General features: G+C 31.5%; 1 protein-coding gene across 3 annotated transcripts; it reads left to right on the top strand.

The window, feature by feature from the left end:
• The first annotated feature begins 6,646 nt into the window (after window positions 1-6,646).
• Window positions 6,647-20,948, top strand: LOC105334333 (galactocerebrosidase). Of its 3 annotated transcripts, none has more exons than XM_066070245.1 (18): window positions 6,647-6,867; window positions 7,601-7,669; window positions 8,869-8,932; window positions 9,046-9,134; window positions 9,331-9,495; window positions 9,778-9,816; window positions 10,228-10,355; window positions 10,680-10,797; window positions 11,126-11,163; window positions 14,154-14,278; window positions 14,731-14,870; window positions 15,231-15,320; window positions 15,955-16,050; window positions 16,556-16,697; window positions 17,734-17,911; window positions 19,148-19,317; window positions 19,499-19,575; window positions 20,268-20,948. In XM_066070245.1, the coding sequence occupies exons 1-18, from the start codon at window positions 6,730-6,732 to the stop codon at window positions 20,502-20,504; spliced, it is 2,103 nt and encodes a 700-aa protein (XP_065926317.1). In that variant the 5' UTR covers window positions 6,647-6,729; the 3' UTR covers window positions 20,505-20,948. The 3 variants fall into 3 exon arrangements, with proteins under 3 accessions (XP_065926317.1, XP_065926316.1, XP_065926318.1); XM_066070244.1 differs by lacking the exon at window positions 17,734-17,911 and adding an exon at window positions 16,880-17,060; XM_066070246.1 differs by lacking the exons at window positions 19,148-19,317; window positions 19,499-19,575; window positions 20,268-20,948 and adding an exon at window positions 16,880-17,060 and having other exon boundaries at window positions 6,649-6,867; window positions 17,734-17,886.
• Window positions 20,949-22,409: the final 1,461 nt, after the last annotated feature.

Here is a 22,409-nt window from a genome sequence, read left to right as displayed (position 1 = left end):
ACACTACCTGAGGATGCTTCAACACAAGTTTCAGCTTTCCTGGCTGATTAGTTTCTGAGAAGAAGATTTTTAAAGATTTACTCTATATATTCCTATGTAAAACTTCGACCATCCGATTGTGGCCCCTACCTACCCCCGGGGGTCATGATTTTGACAACTTTGAATCTACATGTACACTACCTGAGGATGCTTCCATACAAGTTTCAGCTTTCCTGGCTGATTAGTTTCTGAGAAGAAGATTTTTAAAGATCTACTCTATATATTCCTATGTAAAACATTGACCCCAATTGTGGCCCCACCCTACCCCCGGGGGTCATAATTTTCACAACTTTGAATCTACACTACCTGAGAATGCTTCCATGCAAGTTTCAGCTTTCCTGGCTGATTATTTTCTGAGAAGAAGATTTTTAAAGATTTACTCTATATATTCCTATGTAAAACTTCGACCCCCCATTGTGGCCCCGCCCTACCCCTGGGGGTCATGATTTTCACAACTTTGAATCTACACTACCTGAGGATGCTTTCACACGAGTTTCAGCTTTCCTGGCTGATTAGTTTCTGAGAAGAAGATTTTTAAAGATTTACTCTATATATTCCTATGTAAAACTTCGACCCCCCATTGTGCCCTGCCCTACCCCTGAGGGGTCATGATTTTCACAACTTTGAATCTACACTACCTGAGGATGCTTTCACACAAGTTTCAGCTTTCCTGGCTGATTAGTTTCTGAGAAGAAGATTTTTAAAGATCTACTCTATATATTCCTATGTAAAACATTGACCCCAATTGTGGCCCCACCCTACCCCCGGGGGTCATAATTTTCACAACTTTGAATCTACACTACCTGAGAATGATTCCAGGCAAGTTTCAGCTTTCCTGGCTGATTATTTTCTGAGAAGAAGATTTTTAAAGATTTACTCTATATATTCCTATGTAAAACTTCGACCCCCCATTGTGGCCCCGCCCTACCCCTGGGGGTCATGATTTTCACAACTTTGAATCTACACTACCTGAGGATGCTTTCACACGAGTTTCAGCTTTCCTGGCTGATTAGTTTCTGAGAAGAAGATTTTTAAAGATTTACTCTATATATTCCTATGTAAAACTTCGACCCCCCATTGTGCCCTGCCCTACCCCTGAGGGGTCATGATTTTCACAACTTTGAATCTACACTACCTGAGGATGCTTCCACACAAGTTTCAGCTTTCCTGGCTGATTAGTTTCTGAGAAGAAGATTTTTAAAGATTTACTCTATATATTCCTATGTAAAATTTTGACCCCCCCCCCCATTGTGGCCCCACCCTACCCGCGGGGGTCATGAATTTCACAACTTTGAATCTACACTACCTGAGGATGCTTCCACACAAGTTTCAGCTTTCCTGGTTTTCTGGTTCTTGAGAAGAAGATTTTTGAAAATTTCTCGAAATTTTTCATTAATTTCTAATTATTTCCCCTTGAAAACGAGTGTGGCCCTTAATTTTCACAACTTTGAATCCCCTTTGCCTAAGGATGATTTGTGCCAAGTTTGGTTGAAATTGGCCCAGTAGTTCTTGAGAAGATGTTGAAAATGTGAAAAGTTTACGGACAGACGGACAGACAGACAGACGGACAGACGGACGGACGGACAGACGGACAGACGGACAGACGGACGACAGACAAAATGTGATCAGATTAGCTCACTTGAGCTTTCAGCTCAGGTGAGCTAAAAATCACATAAAAAAGGCATCGGTCAAGTATATTAAAAAATTACCGGTCAAATTAACGAAGGTCAAACATAAACGCTTAATTAATTTGATTACTGGTTACAAGTAGATAACAAGAAGTTAAAGTAGTCCGAGTATCGCACTACGTCATAATACGGATTTTACAATATTGGTCCGACTTTTACAAAGCGTTTTTGATACCCGGTATTGATTTTGCTCTACATCGCTGTTGTAAACAATGGCAATAATAAGCAATTAGAACGGTAATATATGTATTCTATGAGAGACAGAAATGATTAATGTTGAGAAACTCGATTCTGTTAAAGTAAAATGAAAAACGAAGTTTTTGATTAACCAGGATCTCAGGTATGCTTATATCTTCTTTGTTTTGACCCCCCCCCCCCCCGAATTTTTCTTTTTCTTTTACTAAAACCGGTTTAAATTTAGAGACAGAAGCTATTTCGAATTTAATCAATCGTCAATTAATTAATGTTTAAATGATATCTAACATTGTTGACAGATTTATGCAGAAAACTGTAGCAAAATGTGATTTTTACGGATTTTCTCGTCAGGGTCTACTTGGTTTAGAGCTTATAGCGTGAAAAGTAATCCGTCAACATATAATTTATTTTACCAAATCTTTTTTCTAAGATGTCAATCTATAGAATAAACACCATCAATTTAAGTTTGAGTCCATAAAATAGTAAAAAAATTACCAAACGCGATACTAGCATTGCATTTTTTGTATTCTATTTTGATACATCAGGTCCATAAAGCGTACTTACTTACAAAAATTTGCGCAAAATTATTGATGAGATATGGCTTAAATGAATATTTATACTCTATTTTGTATGTTCAGTTCTAATTTTCCCAAAATTGGTAATTATTTTTAGGAAAAACGGACGTCTGGCAAATTTCATAATTGTCAATAATTTTCGCAAGGGGGTACACCCGTCTGAGAGGTGATAACAAACAAACTAGCATGTAAACATACATATTTTCTTTTGTATATGTATTGCTAGAATGTATATCTATCATTTAAAGCTAAGCTTTTAATGATTGAGCCCATTTAGTGCCGAGTATAGGACTACCTTAAAAGCGGATATTTAATCCAATCAATATATATATATTTTTTACAAAATGTTCATCCGTTACACTGTGTTCAAGGATTAAACTGTCATGTTTTAAATTTTGAATTTACTGGGTGGGTGTAAATACTAAAAAAAAACATGTTGTTTCACCCACCCAGTAAATTCAAAATTTACAACAAAACTATTGACCGAAGCATTTATGATCCGCTCCTGTAAGATATGGATCACACTCCCTCCTTGTTCATTACAGTAAATAGATGATCTGGGTCTGGAGTCGTGACATATCGCCAGTAACCACCGCCGGATGTATCTCTCTACAAGTTGTTACAACGCTAATGATGAGTGATACGGCTTCAATCACCATCAGTCAGAGAAACAATTCATTATATCGCAGCGGGAACTGGCCACTATCTTTGTGTCAGAGTATGTTATCAGAGAGAAGCGATCCACTAACCATCTGTGGTATATTTTGTCATTAGCATCTCTCTGGACGCGCTCTTTCAATGTATACGCATTGTGGTAGTTTTTGGAGATTTTGTAACTATATATTATGCACAGTACGTACGTCACTATAAACTAGTAATATCAGTAGTACATTGCACATACAAATGTATTGTCATGTAAAACAGAACATTAAGACTTGTGTAGATTCATACATTCAAATCTTTGACACGATATGCCTGATTGAGGAACCTTTACAGTATCTTTAAAAGCAATACATGTACATTACGTTATATTATTGTCTAAGGACTGGTGGCATTGTTTAAATTTCTCAGTTTTCACCCTTTAAAAAATTACATTGCATTTGCAACATTTTAGGGAAAATGGCATAGGAAGTGCAACGCTTTCTTTTGTGATTATATAATATGATATCTCAAAAGTTTAGCAAGATAGCGACAAGCTAAAATTAAGTGACAACATAATTAATATAATTTAAGAATGATAAGACACGCTTATATATAAAATATCTTAATTTCGGCCTTCCGACGCCCCTGTTTAATATGTTTGGTATATTGTGAATATTCAACTCTTATATACAGCCTATAAACCATCACTAAACATGAATGATCGTATATCGAGTGTGACGATCGGCTGACAAAAATTGAATCCCCTTACCAATCATTCATTATCATGATTATGGTTATGAAACAACAATATAGGCCTTTCCTAAGAGTGTACATGTATTTTGTTATTTTAAATTTAGTATATGCATGTAGGGTATGATTTCGATGATGAGTAACATTTCTCATTCGGTACTGCGTGATAGTGAGATTAAAGATTGAGTGACAGCAATAATTTAAAAGACCACGAAAAAGAAAGTTCACATATGAGCTCATCTTGTGCACGGGTGAGCTAAAACAGACAGCCAGAGGCCTATCATACTGATCAATTATTTATGCAGGAGTACGAAAGACCTTAAAATTTGAATTGACCTGAAAATTTGAGCTGACCTGAAATTATATATAATTGAAACATTTCTAAGTTCTGTGTCAGTTTTAATGTCTATTTGTGAGTTTTTAATCATATTTCCAGGTATATAAATTAAGTGTTAAAATATATCATACTGATCAATTATTTACGCAGGAATACGAAAGATCTGAAAATCTGGGCTGACCTGAAATTATATATAATTGACACATTTCTATATGTTCTGTATCAGTTTTAATGTTTATTTGTGAGTTTTTATTATATTTCCAGGTATATAAGTGTTAAAATATATTATTTACACAGGAATATGAAAAACCTGAATATTTGAATTGACCTGAAAATTTGGGCTGAGCTGAAATTTTGTGATGGTGTAGTTGTGTAGGTCATCTAACAGCCCATGTTTCGGTTTGATATATTTTAACACATATATACCTGGAAATATGATAAAAACTCAACAATAGACATTAAAATTGACACAGAACATAGAAATGTATCAATCATTTAAAATTTCAGGTCATTTGAAAATTTTGAGGTCAATTCAAATTTTCAGGTCTTTCATATTTCTGCGTAAATAACAGCTCATTATAATATTTTTCAACACAATTGGAAATATGATGTAAACCCCCACAAAGTAATTTCATTAGACCAAAATCTTATAAAATTATCATTTATATCATTTATATAAAATTTCAGGTCATTTAAATTTTCAAGTCAATTCAAATTTTCAGGTCTTTCACATTTCTGCTTGAATAACTGATCATTATGATATTTTTTAAAACAAAATTATACCTGGAAATATGATTTAAACCCCAACAAAGTAATTTAATTTGACCAAAATCTTATAAAAGTATCATCTATATCAATTATATAAAATTTCAGGTCATTTGAAATTTTCAGGTCAATTCAAATTTTCAGGTCTTTCATATTTCTGCTTGAATAACTGATCATTATGATATTTTTTTAAACAAAATTATACCTGGAAATATGATTTAAACCCCAACAAAGTAATTTAATTTGACCAAAATCTTATAAAAGTATCATCTATATCAATTATATAAAATTTCAGGTCATTTGAAATTTTCAGGTCAATTCAAATTTTCAGGTCTTTCATGTTTCTGCTTGAAGAACTGATCATTATGATATTTTTTTAAACAAAATTATACCTGGAAATATGATGTAAACCCCCACAAAGTAATTTCATTAGACCAAAATCTTATAAAAGTATCATTTATATCAATTATATAAAATTTCAGGTCATTTAAATTTTCAGGTCAATTCAAATTTTCAGGTCTTTCACATTTCTGCTTGAATAACTGATCATTATGATATTTTTTTAAACAAAATTATACCTGGAAATATGATTTAAACCCCAACAAAGTAATTTAATTTGACCAAAATCTTATAAAAGTATCATCTATATCAATTATATAAAATTTCAGGTCATTTGAAATTTTCAGGTCAATTCAAATTTTCAGGTCTTTCATATTTCTGCTTGAATAACTGATCATTATGATATTTTTTAAAACAAAATTATACCTGGAAATATGATTTAAACCCCAACAAAGTAATTTAATTTGACCAAAATCTTATAAAAGTATCATCTATATCAATTATATAAAATTTCAGGTCATTTGAAATTTTCAGGTCAATTCAAATTTTCAGGTCTTTCATGTTTCTGCTTGAATTACTGATCATTATGATATTTTTTTAAACAAAATTATACCTGGAAATATGATTTAAACCCCCACAAAGTAATTTCATTAGACCAAAATCTTATAAAAGTATCATTTATATCAATTATATAAAATTTCAGGTCATTTAAATTTTCAGGTCAATTCAAATTTTCAGGTCTTTCACATTTCTGCTTGAATAACTGATCATTATGATATTTTTTTAAACAAAATTATACCTGGAAATATGATTTAAACCCCAACAAAGTAATTTCATTTGACCAAAATCTTATAAAAGTATCATCTATATCAATTATATAAAATTTCAGGTCATTTGAAATTTTCAGGTCAATTCAAATTTTCAGGTCTTTCATGTTTCTGCTTGAATAACTGATCATTATGATATTTTTTTAAACAAAATTATACCTGGAAATATGATTTAAACCCCAACAAAATAATTTCATTTGACTAAAATCTTATAAAAGTATCATTTATATAAAATTTCAGGTCTTTCAGGTCTTTCAGGTCATTAGTATTTCAGGTCTTTAGTATGTTCCTATTCAAAACCATTATTTGTAAAGGCTCGCTCCCATCCTCCGTTTTTAATTTATGATATCACTCAAGTGAGATTTCGAATAACTGTTTCATCAACAGCATGTAAACCTCATTCAAGAGTACTGTTTGCAGTGATAACACATTCCGGATAAAAGTTGTTTAACTTGTCTGGTTTTAAATTAAGTGTGAATCTGAAAACATCCTGCTTGACTCACGTGATAAAAAACACAATAAGGAAAAGACCAAGTTTATCAACTTAATGCGGTAGACAGAGTTTTCTAACAATGATATTTACTGTTCTCTTGTTTATTTGTAACCTCTCACTATGTGTGGATAGAGCAGCATCGGATGCATACACGGTAGATGACAGTTCCGGTCTCGGGAGGAGGTTTGACGGAATCGGAGGTCTGAGCGGAGGAGGGGTAGGGACAAGGCACTAACACAAAGATTTATATGCTTACAATGTTGAAAATTGATTTTATCAGTCTCCTTTACTTAGTAGCATTTTTCTATGATACATTTTTAAGTTTCATGGTCAATTTGTTGATCTTATTTATGACCACACATACTAGTTAGAACCACGGGTAAATTTTAACGTGACAACTAGACGTAGCTGGTTAATTAAGTATGTTTTGCATCTCTGAATTATTAAATGGTTGAAATAGATTGAACGCCGATGTTTTTAAAAACCGTATACAAATTTTTTTTTAAATTTATATTGTATGTCAACATGTTTTAGGATATTTGATATAATTGCTACAATGAAAAAGTTAAGTTTTCGTTGGGTTAAATTTTTGTTGTTGCAAGTATCCATACCAAAGTTCACTAATCCCTCAGGAGATCAAGTCATGATAAAGATTTGATATACTACTCCTATATGTTATCAAACTACTGTGTCATTGTGACATTTAACTACTTGACCTACAAACAAATATTTAGATTTGTAGAAAGAATTTACAATGTTAATTTTATCATTCAATTAACATTTCGCAAACTAGGAGATTCAATGTTTAAATTTGTTGCAGGATGCAGATGATGTAATCATCACTTAATTAGCGCAAAGTAGACAGAAAATGGTTTGATATCATAAATAAAAACTTTCTTTGCTTTTTTTCAAGTAAAAGTGTGATTATGATATTTATTTTTGTTATGCAGGCTACATCCAGGCTATTGGTGAATTATCCACAAAAACAAAGAGATGAAATACTGGATTACCTTTTTAAAGTAAGAAACTCTTTATTGCAAATTTAACGTAGCTCGCGGGTTTGCTGACGTCACAATAGGATTCGACGTAAAGAGTTGACCGTCATAGCAAACTCATACATTTCTTTTAAATATAACAAATGATCTTTAGAAACATAAAATGAAATATTTCAAAAAGCTAAATTGCAGTTTATACAAACACTTATAATTATCAAGTTCTAAAAATTTAGATACGTGATATACATTTTCATATTTAGTTCTATAGGGTATGAGTGTGCGTTGGAACTCTTTCATCTAAAATCACGTTTAGACAAGTACACTGTAAATAAATTGAACCGTATGCATGAACTTCGCTCGTTTTACAATTTTCAAATACCGATCTACTATTAAAAATCATCTTGGCTTTAGCTAGTTATTGTATAGTTACGATTACAAACTTACTGATATGTCAATATTTGTATGGTAATTATTTTGCATTGAATGATTGACTCATTGAGTTTCATGAAAAGAAAAGTAGCCATGTTTCTTCTCCTCACAACCTTACATTAATTAGATTTGCATGTTCTAATATGTGTTAATCGGCTAGTCTTGTCAATCAGCGCATTTTCATTTTTGATTCTCGGACGCAACAAATGGATGACGTCGGGCTAATGTCGTGATGAAAATATCGGTTTTTGTAAAATCTTTTAAATCTTTAAAGTTGTTTTGCGAAAAATTGGCCGAGAACACATATTAATCATTTTTTATGAATTGATTCAAAATGATCTCTTCTGTTATTGTGTTGAGTAAAATTAAATTCGTCTAGATCGTTTAAAAGTTTGGAGCATAGTTTTGAAATGCGGTTTTCGACTAAGATATGCATTTTACTATATATTTCATTGAAATGGCGTTGCATGATTTTATCACCGACACTGTGTTTTAATCACGATAACATTATTACTACGCAGACGAATCTCAAATAAATTTTAAATATAAAACTCTGAAACCTATCAATCACGCGGACAAAATTTCAGGGTAGGTTTTCTCATAAGCAGTAAACCCGCGAGCTACCTTCAGTGTGTGATCTTTGCTTATCATCAAGTTTGAAAGTGAAAAAAATGTTACAGATATCAACTGACCATTTATACTATATATCTTATTACAATATATTTTTACAATCACAGAAATATTCTTTGCATACATTTAAAAATAAATAAGTATCTTTTTTAATTTTACTATAGCCTAATTTTGCTGCATCACTACATATTCTGAAAGTGGAAATAGGGGGTGATGCCCAGAGTACAGGTATCAATTATTGTTTGAAATCAGATTTAGTGTACAGTAGATAATTTCCATCAACAATTATAAGCATTTATTTTACATGCATCCTTTGATATCATGTTTGAATTTTTAATTAGATGGAACAGAGTCATCTCACATGCATCATCCTGGTGACCTTAACTTCCAAAGAGGCTATGAATGGTGGCTAATGAAAGAAGCCAAAAAGGTGGGGAAAATATGTACATTCATGCAGTTAAACTGTAGGTATATAGTCCTTTAAAGAGACATTTAGAAACATTTTCATCTGATTAATAAATAAATTAAGCAATTGAATATTGATCAATATCACAAGAATGCAAGAAAACTGCAAGAATGATGACAGACTAAATACTGAATGAAATGATTTTTTTTAAACTTTGCAGAGAAACCCTGATATTCTGCTCTATGGACTGCCTTGGGCCTTTCCTGGCTGGATTGGGAATGGGACCAGGGATCCCTATCACAACCCTCCACTAACAGCTGATTACATCGTCAAGTGGATTGAAGGGGCCAAGCAGGTCCACAACCTTACCATTGACTTTGTTGGGGTGTGCTTTTTTCTACTTTAAATATCTTATACATGTAATAATTTTCAAAAATTTCAAGAAGTAGAATTAATGGCTGAATTCTATGATAACCTTTAATTACTGTGGCTATAATTTGTTATTTTGTGATTATTCAGAATTTATAGTCTCATACCATTTAAAAACTAATTTTGAATATGATCATCATGAAGACATTATTTTCCAGTATATATTATTTTGGAAAATTATCATGATTCTTGATGAAATACTGCAATGAATTGTGAAACAGTTCTTTTTCTATTTTAGATATGGAATGAAAAACCATACAATGTAACATATATAAAGGTAATTTTGAATTTTATATCAGGTTTTCAGTAATTAACAGCAAAACTAATATGGTTGTATCACCAGTATTAACTGAATGCCAATTTCATGGAATTTTTTGTTGGTTTGATTAACGAAATTCATTGTTCACTGATGATGTGAGAAATCTGATAACTTTTTGTATTTATAGAATAATTGGCCATGTTATTAAGTATCCTTAAAACTGTCATTTTTGTCATTTTTACAAAATCCATGATAATTGATACTAATGAATATTATTGAAACTGCAGAAATTTTGTTTTTGATTATTGTATCTTCTTTTAGATATGCACAAAAATACCAATAACCTTGTACATACATTTATGTATGTAAATGTTGTAGAATATGTATTACTTGTTTACTTCTCATACATCAGTCTTTATAACTTCACAGACTTTGCGGAAAACTTTAGATGCTCGTGGATTCACGAAGACTAAGATTGTGGCCTCAGATGGGGGATGGGGAATCGTGAATGATATGAACAAGGACAGTGAACTGGCAAACATTGTAGACTATGTGGGGTAAACTTTGATTGACAATAATCAATTACACACAATCTGAATACTGTTAAATCTTTGCTTAGCTTTCTTGATCATTTAATCCTCACAAAGTTTTACTTTAATTATTAATATGAAAAATGAGCTGTGATACTTTTGATTAACTTAAAAAAAAATTCTAAATTTATCAGTTTGATTAAAGTATGCATAGATGTAAATGTGTGTTCATTTTTAAAAAAAATGTGACAATATGTTAAAAAAAAATGGAGAATAAATGAAATACTTCAAGATTATTTATAATTCATATATATACATGTAGTTATCTAATAAGAGATTATTTTTAAACAGTGTTCACTATCCTGGAACAATTTCTCCAGAATTTGCTAAAAAGCAAGGGACACAACTGTGGTCCTCCGAAGATTACTCCACATTCAATGACAATGTGGGAGGAGGCTGCTGGGCAAGGGTAAGTCTGTGTGTCTGTTCCAAAACCTACAGATCTATGGAAGTAGACCAGCCAAACATACATGATATGTAACATTAATGGCGTTGGAAAAGTTAGATATGTGTGTTAAAAAGACAATTTGATTACAGCATGAACAATGGGTATTTCTTTACTACCTTGACAGAGTGATACTAGTCTTTAGACAATTTGAAATCTACAATCAGCACTTTTTTGTATATATATTAGTCTTGTTTTGATTTTTTTAATAGATTTATTGATAATAAAATGACCAAAACAATATCTCACCATTACACAGTGAATATACACATCAGATTACTATTTTTGCCAGATTGTTAACCAGAACTACGTAAATGGGATGATGACAAGGTATGTGTATACTATTCATAATATGTACATGTATATTATAATATATTTAAGCAGTTTATAAAACATAAATTGCTCCAGTGCGCATCTTATTGGGATGTAGGCAAGTTATGTTACATGTATATGATAAAACATCTTCGCTAGCCAAGGGTGACGATCCAAGCAGAGTTGATCGTCACCCTTGGCTAGCGAAGATGATGATAAAATGGAACACAAATGAGGCTTTACAACCTGAATTAAGTTTTTTATATTTAACGAGGCCGAGTACAGAACGAGTACGCACGCTTTGGCGCAGCGTTTCATTTGTATTGTGACGTCATCTTTTTGCTTGTTTGACGCCATGGCGTGATAGTTTTATCTGCAGATATTCAGCAAAATTTGTTGAAAATGGCTCGTTTAATGCGTAAAATTAATGTTATATTGTGGAATAAACATAACTGTCTCGAAGTATAAGCTATATTTGGGCTCGGGTCGAAAAAGTGAAGAGGGTTCAGCAGGCCAAACCCTCTGTCACGTTTTCTTAACCCGCCTAAATATAGCTTAATTCATATATTTCAAGACAGTAACCATGTATTTTATATTAATGACCCTTAATATGTGATGTTATATATTTTTTTATTACTTAAATATGTCTGAAGGCTTTAATGATACTATAAAGATCACCTTTTCCGCCTTTGTCAAATAAAAAATAGCCATTATCTGACAAATCTGGGAAATTGGGCATACAAAAATCAACTTTGATAAGACCCCTGGAACAAACCAGGAGGTAAAAGGTTTTTTTTATTTGACAATTTGATGCCGTTTAGCAATAACTTTAATATGTAGAACAGAAAAAGAAATCCCTAGGGCAGAAGTTTAAAAAAATGTGCAAAATTGATACATTTCAAGCGAAATCCCATAGGGTCCTATGTTAAAGATTAACAAACTTTGAGATGACCCCCTAAACAAACGGTATGGTAAATGTCTTATTTTTTAATCTTAAAATAATAATTATATCAGTAGAAATTCAGGTAAAAAATTTCATTAAAAAATCTAGGGCAGAACTAATTAGACCCGGCCTCGTTAACATCTTTTATTAATTTTTTAAAGGGGCATGGTCAAGATTTTGGTCAAATTTAATTTTTTTGGGTTTATAATGCTTTAGTAATGCATCCCAATGATCAACCAAACTTTGAGTGTCTGTCATAGAGTTATAAGCAAGAAACAGAGCTCTCAATTCTTTGTTATGGTACTAAACAAGGCTTATGTCATGTTTTTGTTTTTAATGTTGCCATGTGTTAATACATGTATCAATGAGCATACCCAGTTGCTTCAACTACAATAATGAAAAATAATAATATGTATATTGCTAATATGCAGTATTTATTTCTGTTTGAATATCTTAATATAAAGATTGATACATAAAAAATTATAATAAAGTAAAGTAAATTCAGACCCTTTGGAAATAAGATTTACTGCATCAGATTAACATATACACTTCTCACTTAGATCAGAAAATCTTTTCTGACACTGTAAATACAAATGATAAACACTTACAAGAGATTAATCAAAATGACTTTTAAGTTATTTTTGGCTGGTTATTTTAGTATGACCAGTTCAATAATAACGTCAGTAGTATTTATTATATACATCCAAATCACTGTGATTATCTATGGAGAATTCTGCATCATTTAATATTATTAGGGCCTTTTTATGACAAAGGTTTTGTCCCCTTTTCTGTATAATTATTTACTTATAAATAAATTACATGTACATGTATCTAAAATAGTTAAAGTAGTTTCTTAAGTATATGGACATCAGGTGACAGCTAGGTCCTACTTATTTAAACAAAAAAGAGAGTTAAATGGTTTTTAAGTACATGAAAATATAAATCATATACATGTATGTATTTTTAAAAGAACACACAGCTGTAAACTAAAAATTAACCAATTAAAAAAAATTCCTCAACAAAGCAGAGCCATATATGCAATGTATGTTAATGTATCACATTTTAGTGTCAGATTGAACAATCCTAGCTGGCCTTGTTATATTCCACACAATGGCACACATCTCTCCTCTTCTGTTGATGAAGTTAGTGTCGAAATGTAAGCTCTAACACTTCTTAGTGTTGCGTGGTAAACTTTTAAAAGTGCGTAGAGAAATCTCCAGAATTGATCACATCATTCTTTTTTCAACCTTTTAGAAAACACATGTACTTTTACTCTCATTACTGTCCATAACGTACAAGCTTGCGATTCTGTTCTTCATGGTTAGATTTCACACACAGAGATATCAGGCTTAAATTTCACTTAAAACCCATGGGTGATCCATAGAAAGGCGGTTTCATTGTCCATTAGCCTATCTGCTAGCTGCTTCCTCTGACGAAGAATGTCCAATAATAGAAATATTCTGATGAGAGCAAGATGTAGCTTTTTTTGTTGAAAGTAAAATTTTGCAAATTGAAAACTTTCTTCTATCACATTACATGTAATTATAGCTACCATTAAACAAATATTAAACAGTTCCGTACCTGTGGTGGCTAAAGGTATAGAAGAAGGTCTGTCCACAAGTCTTCGACAGGGAGGCCAAGGGCCTAAAGCACTAACCTATACAATACACAGATTGACAAATCATCGCATTTATCGAAAGTCAAAACCCAGCTGGAATGTTGGCGTTCTTTTTGATATTGTCATTATACTTACAGTGTCAGATAAGATCAAAGATAAAAAAAACCCTCAAAGTATGATTCCTTATTACTTATTTTTATAAAATATTTAGCTATTGTATGATTAAATGTTTGAATATAAATAAGCAAACCCCACTTGCCCGTCAATTACATACGTCATTTGAATTTAATGGTCTTTTCTTGATATTATATTAAGATTCTAATTTTTTGTAGCACTTTTTGATACTTTAAATGAGAAAATAAAGCAAATTAAAAATAATAACTTACTGTAACAAGTCAAACCAATGCATATAGATTTAAGCCTAATTCTGTGTTCCATACATTTTAGCACCATCTCATGGAATTTGATTGCCAGTTATTACGAATCCCTGCCGTTTCCTCGGAATGGACTGATGACTGCAGGGACTCCATGGAGTGGACACTATGTTGTTGAAAGTCCTGTCTGGATCACAGGTGTATACTAGCGCTAAAACCAAAACATATCACTGAATACGAGAGACAAATTTTAAATATGCTATATCAATTTAGATCGAAAATATAGGATTTTACTTCATCAGTTATATTTTTAAGTCGTAAAGGAAGGCTTGATGTTTTATTTTGAGAATTACTATATAACACATCATAAGAGGTACATGTATATTTTCACCTCATGACATCATTTATCTGGATTGTAGCCCATTACAAATGTCACAAATATTAAATTATTCTAGATTTTAAAATTCACCCAAGGTTAATAGAGAATACTCTTTTTTCATGAAATTCTAAGTGTACCATGTCATCCAAGTTTGTGTAATTTCTAATTGTTGAATTGTTGTAGAAATCATATAAAAATGTAAAATTGAAAAACATAATACACTTATGTGCTTTTTGTGCCTAGAATTCACCTTCTGATTCATGTTTGTCAGCCCATACCTCACAGTTCACCAAACCTGGATGGAAATACCTGTCCCATGATCACGGAGTCTGTAAGTTACACCAGGGGGGAAGCATGGTGTCTCTAACCAGCCCCAACAACAAGGATCTCACTATAATTATAGAAACAATGGTAAGAATTCGAAATAATTACAACAAACTCTATGTTCATTTACTGTCAAACTTCATTAAATTTTTAGACAAAAAGGATTTAGAATTCTAATCAATTGTTATACTAATTAGCCTCGTATTACTTGCTCGACTTTAAAATAACAAAATGTCTTTTTGGAATATAAAATTTTACGGGAAAAGCACATCTTATTTGTATTGATAACAAATTACTTTAAACACACAGCTAATAAAACTAATGTATTAATATCAATGGGATTTTCAACTTCTGAAATTTTGAAATTATTTGAGAAAACAAATTATATATATAATGAAGGAAAATTATGTCTCTTGAACGTATGTCTAATATGAAGTGTTCTTTCAGAGTCATGACCATTCTATTTGTATTCGCCCTCCTCTCCCTCCATATTCTGTCAAACCACAAAATGTCAGTATACAACTTAAAGGCAGCTATGTAAGTAAAAATATTTACATTTTTCATTGTCTTTGACTGTGATAAGACTACGTATCGATTTTGGTACTATAAATCCCATAACTTCAAAAGAAGTACAATTGGGGCGCCAGTGGGGTTTGCTTATTTATATTTGAATATTTATTCGTACAATGGCATAAAATTATATAAATATAAGTGATAAGGAATCATTCTTTGAATATTATGAGGTGATAATTTAATTCGGGGCATGATCAGATCTATCATACTAGATCTATCTAAGATTTTCACTACGTAATTCCAAAATTATATTTTCATTTTTCTATTTGGTTATACACTATTTCAATTGAAAGTATATACTATGACTTTATTAATAAGCATTTAATTGCATTTTACATGCTATTGAAAAAAAAATTCAAAATAGTCTAAATCCAAATAATAGCCTTGTAATGCACCCTGATTTTTTTTGGCATTAATCAGGTTTGAATGCAAAATAAATAAGAAATAATTTATCAAAGAAAATTACCTAAAACTGATGAAGGTCGCACGTGTCCTTAAAAACGTCTTCAATGGCCTATTTTGTAATCATTCAACTAATAGTATGCTATAAAGAACAATAATGCATTTATTCTGTATGTGATCAAAATAATTATTGCAGGCTAGTATTTCAAGCGTATATGTGTGGAAGAGTAGCCTCCATTTTGGACAGAATACTTCCCAGTCTGACTTCTTCAGATCTTTTGGACAAGTCAAGGTATATTTAATTTATTCATCAAGGATCCAAAGTCCTGATTGGAAACCATAATCATTTCTTAACAAAACTGTCGTAAAGAGATGTTATATTTGCTAAATTATGTTTAAATGGTGTGTCAAAATTGCATGTATTTCAAACATTTTCTGATGAAAGATTAAAATGTAAAGAACAGTTTTTCAGCCTTGAGTGATTGAACATGAATATGAAAATCTTTACAGGATAATCTCTGCTATTCAGTCAATAGAATACAAAGTAAAAGGACTGAACATGTCACTGAATTGAGGAGTTGTTTTAACCAATCACCTTCACTTACAGTTCAGTCACCTTTTAGGTTTTTTTAGCTTACTGAATGATCAGAGCTTCGTTCTATGTTTAACCCTTTGTTAAGGTTTGGTAGTTTCTTGCAAAAATGAAAAGATCAAATTACGTGTTATCTTGAGACTCCATTAATGCAAAATCTTTGGAATGTATTTTCAATAAATATTCCTATGCATTAAAAATCTAGGTAAACAATGGACAGATCATTATCCCTGTTAGAGTTGATGAAGTGATCACCATTACAACATTGTCAACAGGACAAAAAGGACAATACCCAAACTCTCCAGATGTTAAGCCATTCCCACTGCCATATATTGAAAACTTTGATGGTTTGCACTGTTTATTTCATTTCACGGAATTTATTGTAATTGTAATAGATGCAACTTAATTATCAACTTATCTACACTTAAAATTAAGGTAACAACTATCTTTTGCATGAATAGATATATACCAAATTTCAAGGATGCTGATATCTGTTCTAACATAATGATTTAATAACTTTTCTGAATAGGATATCCTTATTTTTCTGAACCAAACAACTTTGCACAACAGACAGGTGCATATGAAATCATGAAATCGTCAGACCCCTCCAGAAAACAGATTTTAACGCAGACTGTTTTGAATATTCCTGTTTCTTGGTGTCAAGCAGAGAAAGCAAATAAGTCTGTGAATATTATAGGCGATCATAACTGGTAAATGACCATTGTCATGGTAACTTTATTTGAAGGAGTTTAACAAATACTCGCAAATACATTAGTATATTTTCATTTGAAAACACCTAAACTATCTCATTATGCCAATAAGAGGTAACAATTAACAAAGGCGTACTTACTGGCATACACTTTGTTGGCTTGTTTAAACCTAATATTGCTTTCATGATCATCCAAGCAATAGAAAAATGTTATGAATTAGATATAACAAAATTGGTAAATTTTGAAGGCAATTTTACGTATGTTAAGTGAATTTTTGTTAAGTTGTGAAAAATACAAATCTGTCAGTGCATCATTTTCTAATGTTTTTTTCTGCTCTTTGACTTTATATTCTTGTTACTTACCGTGATCATATCAAATAGTCTGTCTTTCAGTTTCCTTACAACTGACTTTCAAAACTTTCTCCTCTTCTCTTCGGACTAAATCTATCAATATTAAAAGGAAAATAGGATATCTTAATCTTGTTCTTTGTTTTCACTACATGTAAAGATCTTTTTAGACAATTCTCTGTGAATTGCTGTACTAGTGCACACACCTTGCACTCTTCTCCTTAAAACTGTCCTTCACTACTTACGATAATTCAGATGTCATTCTGTCTATTCTTGCATCCCCCTTTCAAGAAAATCATTTGAGTCATGTCTTTCTGTACACACAGGGTACCCAGAAAATGTTGAGCCTTCACTCTTTGCTCAACAAGTAGGTGTGTTTGAAACCAGGAAATCTGAGGATCCTAGTCATGGAATGGTGCTGACCCAAGTCGTTACCTATCCACCTATATACTGGTGTATATTGAATCTAGTCTTCCCAATTGATCTCATAGGAAACTTTTCTTGGTATGTAGCAGCTGCCCTATCTTATTCATACGAGTCTTTCGTCCAACAATAATCACATTTCACTGCTGAAACATACTTGCACAAAAATTATCTCACTATTATGCACCAAGGACAGTGCAGTGTTCTGTTGATATAATGATACATGCAAAACACGGGACATACCTTTCATTTCTTATTCTAACAAAGACATGCTGTTATGCAAGGGATTTGTTTTTGCTTGTAGGATCACTAAAAGTTTTGTTAGTTTCAGACCTTGATCATTATTGTGTGTTTGAAGTCTTAAGTTTCTGCTTACATCAACTTAAATGAGCTCTGTTTGCTACCTGTTGTCTTTAACACTGTTGTAAATTATAGTTTCCTCTTAAGGTAGCTCACTACACCTTGAAATATTTTCTCATATCAGCTGAAAATCACTTGATTAAGAGAGATATCATAATGGATAACAAGTATTTCAATCCAATAGGCCAAAAAATGTGCAATTTTTTATGAAATATTACATTTTCGAAAATTTAATTCAGTAAACATGAACAAAAGCTCAAGGCGGATTCGAACTCATGAACTCATGATCACAAAGCCCAATAATATAACCACTGAGCTACTAAGTTATACACCACCAATGGAATGATATAAACAGTTTGACAAAACATATAAATCGCAATCTTGTGACGTAGTGCCTGGATTGTTTGTTGTAAAAAAGTATAAATCTAGGTGTAGTGAGGTACCTTAAACCGAATCACTGATCAAACTTTTCTCGAACTGAGTACATTTTAGTACGTTTGGCCATCAAGAGATAAAGAAGAAGCCACAATGAGAGATAACATTTTAAGGAAAAAATATCAAGAAAGTTATTTTTCATTCGAAAGAAGCAACAAGTTGAGAATCTGTTATAAGTTGAGTTCCACAGTGAAACTATTGAAAGCTTAAATCAATATTGATTTGATATAAGTTATGTGTATTTGTTAAACTTCTTCAGCTAACAATATCAAAACGTTTTGAAATAATTTTGCTAATGCATATAAAATTATCCTTACTATATATTTTTACACCGATTATAATTATGTTACTTTTTGAAATAGAAAATCTCTGAGAAAAATCTGTAACATGATTTAAATCTATATATAATTGAAATATTAATCTTCTGTTGTGCATATCCATTAAGAAAGATATAGAATATGGCCTTAATTTGTATTTTTTTTGATTACCCATTCTTTGACATGAGTACCTGTCTTTTTGTAGGACTGATATTTCTGTGACTGTCGAGACACAAATCCCCAAGGTCAATGGAAGTTCAGGGACATTTGTTGCTGTCAGGGTGGATCAAGGGGGATGCAATGCTTGGGAAGCCAAGGGGATTTTTCTCTTTATACTTCCCGATCAGCAGAAATTTGTTCTTGCTAATGACTTGTGTAAGTGGTCATGTATTTTTGTTTCTAATGTATTGATTTTTTGTTTAATTTAATGCCCTTTTTATTTCAAAATAATTTAAATTTTAACCTCTCTTTGTCTGTTGTTGTTTTTTTTCTAATTCATTTTAGTGTACATGTGTTGTAATACTCGCATTTAGATTTTAATAATTTTTGGTTACAGCTCGTACAAAAGTTATTAAAGAGGGATCAGTTAATGTTTCAACAAAAGGTTGGAATAATATAAGCCTCACTGTCAAAGTAAGTATACTGCTGGTAAAAGAGGGAAATAAGTAGTACTGTGTAAACACTTGCGTGTCTTTAAACGAAAAATAACCGACAATTTTCAATTATATACGTTATAGGCCTTTTCTAATTGGGATGTTTTGCTCATTTTCAGTCTGAGGAAAAAGATTTTAGAAAAATCTCTGTATGCATAAAATAAAGAAACATTGATACCCAAGTACTGGATATAAATATGTTTGTATCTATAGATGTATAACCTCTGTGGATCATATATTTAGTCCAGCAATAACTTACTGGTATAAACTTTATGCATAATTATCTTTTTCCCCGTTTCCCTACTTTCTGTACTTATGGTATACATTTACTCAAAAGACATGATCAAAGAACCAGCGACTAGAGTCGTGTATACAGGTACTTATCGTTAACCAACTAAGCGATCTTTTCTACTTATCATAATCTATCGCTAATAAGGGAGATACATTTTGGAAATTTAAAAGAAATTATAATCATATTTTGTAAACATGCATGGCTATTAAGCACACAAGCATTTGCGAGATTGGCAATAATTACTTAACCAAATTACAACAAAGCCGATATAAATAGCGCGCGAGTTTTTGATTGAATAAAATTCGTCGAGTTGAACCATTGTCAAAACGTGGATGTTTTACTAGCCGACAACTTCGATATAATTTCTCTTTCATTCTCAGAATTCTACCGCTGTTGGCAGTGTGAATGGAGTTCCTTTGTTTACAACAACCATTCCATCTAAACCATCCAATGGATTTGTTGCCATAGGTACAGATTCTTATGGCATAGCAAATTTTGATAATTTTAAAATGATGAGCTCCAAGGATATCGATATTTCAAAACTGAAAACATCCCAAGAACTCGTATTTGTAGATGATAGAAAATTATATTTTGAGCCAAAAAGAAATATGCCGTAATTGATTTTACTGATGTTCATTAACTAGCCGATTGTTAAATGTGTAAGACTGTGATATGTTAAACAAAATGTTCCATTGTTTGACTACTGTAAACTGTCCTGCTAGGTAAAATATTCGTGCAATAAATATTTGCGAAATGCTCGAGTACCTATGCTGAAGAATTGTTCTCTTAAATGATTACACGCAATATATTGTACTTTCATTTGTAATATATTGAACTACATGGAACTAACTGCATACAAATGAAATTTGTTTGATTTTACACAACTTTCTACAAATGCATGTTTTCGTTTCGCATCAGTGTATGAATGTTTATGAATATATGTATTTAGATATATGTGTTTCAGCTGATAAACAATTTATTATGTAAAATGTACGGAGCTTTTCCCTATAAAATTTTGTTTTAGAAAAGAGACGACATTTTAGGAAGTTATCTTTATATAATGAAAATAATTCCTAGAATATTACATTATTTCTCAATTTGATTTCATTTATCTTAACTATGAAATTGAATCCGTTAATAATCATGATGTATTTTGTACGAAAGGAGACATATCAGCCTGTTTGTAAAACCGCGGCCTGAATTGGTTCATTCGGAATTTATGCTTGACTCACAATGTCAGTCAATAATTTTTTTGTTTTGTCATCGATTCTTATTTTATGACAGTATATGTAAGCAACGCGCTGTGCGATTGCATGGGATATTTTACACTTGAATAAACACATATATTAAAATATAGATTTATTAATTTATTTTTTTCTCTTTAGTGTCCAATCGTTTAATCTTTTAGTTTATTACCTGATTCATAACCATATATATATATATATATTGATTTGAAGAAAAAAAATGAGCTTTAAATTTATGATTTGTAACAATGCTTTAGCGCAAGAGTAAGGCACCTTTAGTATGATTATATTTCAGTTTTATATTGAATTACAACCTATGATCACCACAGTTACATGCAGCAAAATACTTGGGTAAAAAACCGTTCTTGTTTGTGTGAACGATGTGGCCCATGTATAAGCTACTTGCTGTTATTGTTTTATTTTAAACCACGTAAATCGATTTAATTTTTTAAGAGTACATTCTCAGTTTTGCAATGAAAATTGTTGTACTAATACAAAAATGGTGTTTAGAAATGGTTCATATAAATGTCAAGCACCTCTGTATAGATAGGTAAACGATAACTTCTTTGTATTCATAAAGCATAATGTCATTGATGAAGACATATGTGATCTTTTCTTGAGTCATTCCAATATGACTTTTAAGTTTTTTTTATTTTGTTGTTCCTCCTTTTTCTTACACTTACTTATCCAGGGAGGGTCAATTCACGATGTCATCAATTCAGTCAAAAATAATATAACATTGTAGATTTTTTTTGCTAATTGACCACAAACTCCTTCTGTTACTTAAATCAAGGTCTAACGATAATGCAATTTTTAAAGTCGGCATGCATTCCAAACAACCAAAACATTATATCAAAATTATTGTCGAACACGCCTGTGAATGAATCTGAATGAAACCGGAGAGGAACTCGGGTTAGACTGCAAGAAAAGAAAATAGAATAAAAAGTATATTAACCATGGGAAAGGTACAGTGTATAGTTATGTATTTTTTATCTTCATTTATATAACAAACTTAAATATTGATGGCCTGTAGTTTTACTAGAATCCATCGGTCGTCCTTATAAATTGCAACATCCTTTAAATAAATTGCAATAGTGCCAAAATAAAATCAATCAATATTCATAAAGATTAATTTCGTTTTCTTTACAGGCTTTCAGGTTCACATAGATGTACATGCAACTATGCAATTTTAAAAGCTGAATTTAAATAGAAATATTCTCAAGCAAAAAGTTTTAGTTTGAAGACATTTCATAAAATTTTATTCTGCAAGACGATATG

This window comes from Magallana gigas, chromosome 8 (genome assembly GCF_963853765.1).
Source record: "Magallana gigas chromosome 8, xbMagGiga1.1, whole genome shotgun sequence".
Taxonomy (NCBI): domain Eukaryota; kingdom Metazoa; phylum Mollusca; class Bivalvia; order Ostreida; family Ostreidae; genus Magallana; species Magallana gigas.
The sequence above is the reverse complement of the archived record's forward strand: the minus strand, read 5'-3'. Positions and strand labels throughout refer to the sequence as shown.

What these genes read in the sequence shown, in the direction of transcription:
- LOC105334333 (XM_066070244.1), top strand. Translation starts at nt 6,730, where the DNA reads ATGATATTTACTGTTCTCTTGTTTATTTGTAACCTCTCACTATGTGTG. An exon ending in GATCTTTTGGACAAGTCAAG is followed by an intron (nt 16,051 to 16,555) that starts GTATATTTAATT and finishes TTAAAAATCTAG; the next exon opens with GTAAACAATGGACAGATCAT. An exon ending in ATATAAGCCTCACTGTCAAA is followed by an intron (nt 19,576 to 20,267) that starts GTAAGTATACTG and finishes TTTCATTCTCAG; the next exon opens with AATTCTACCGCTGTTGGCAG.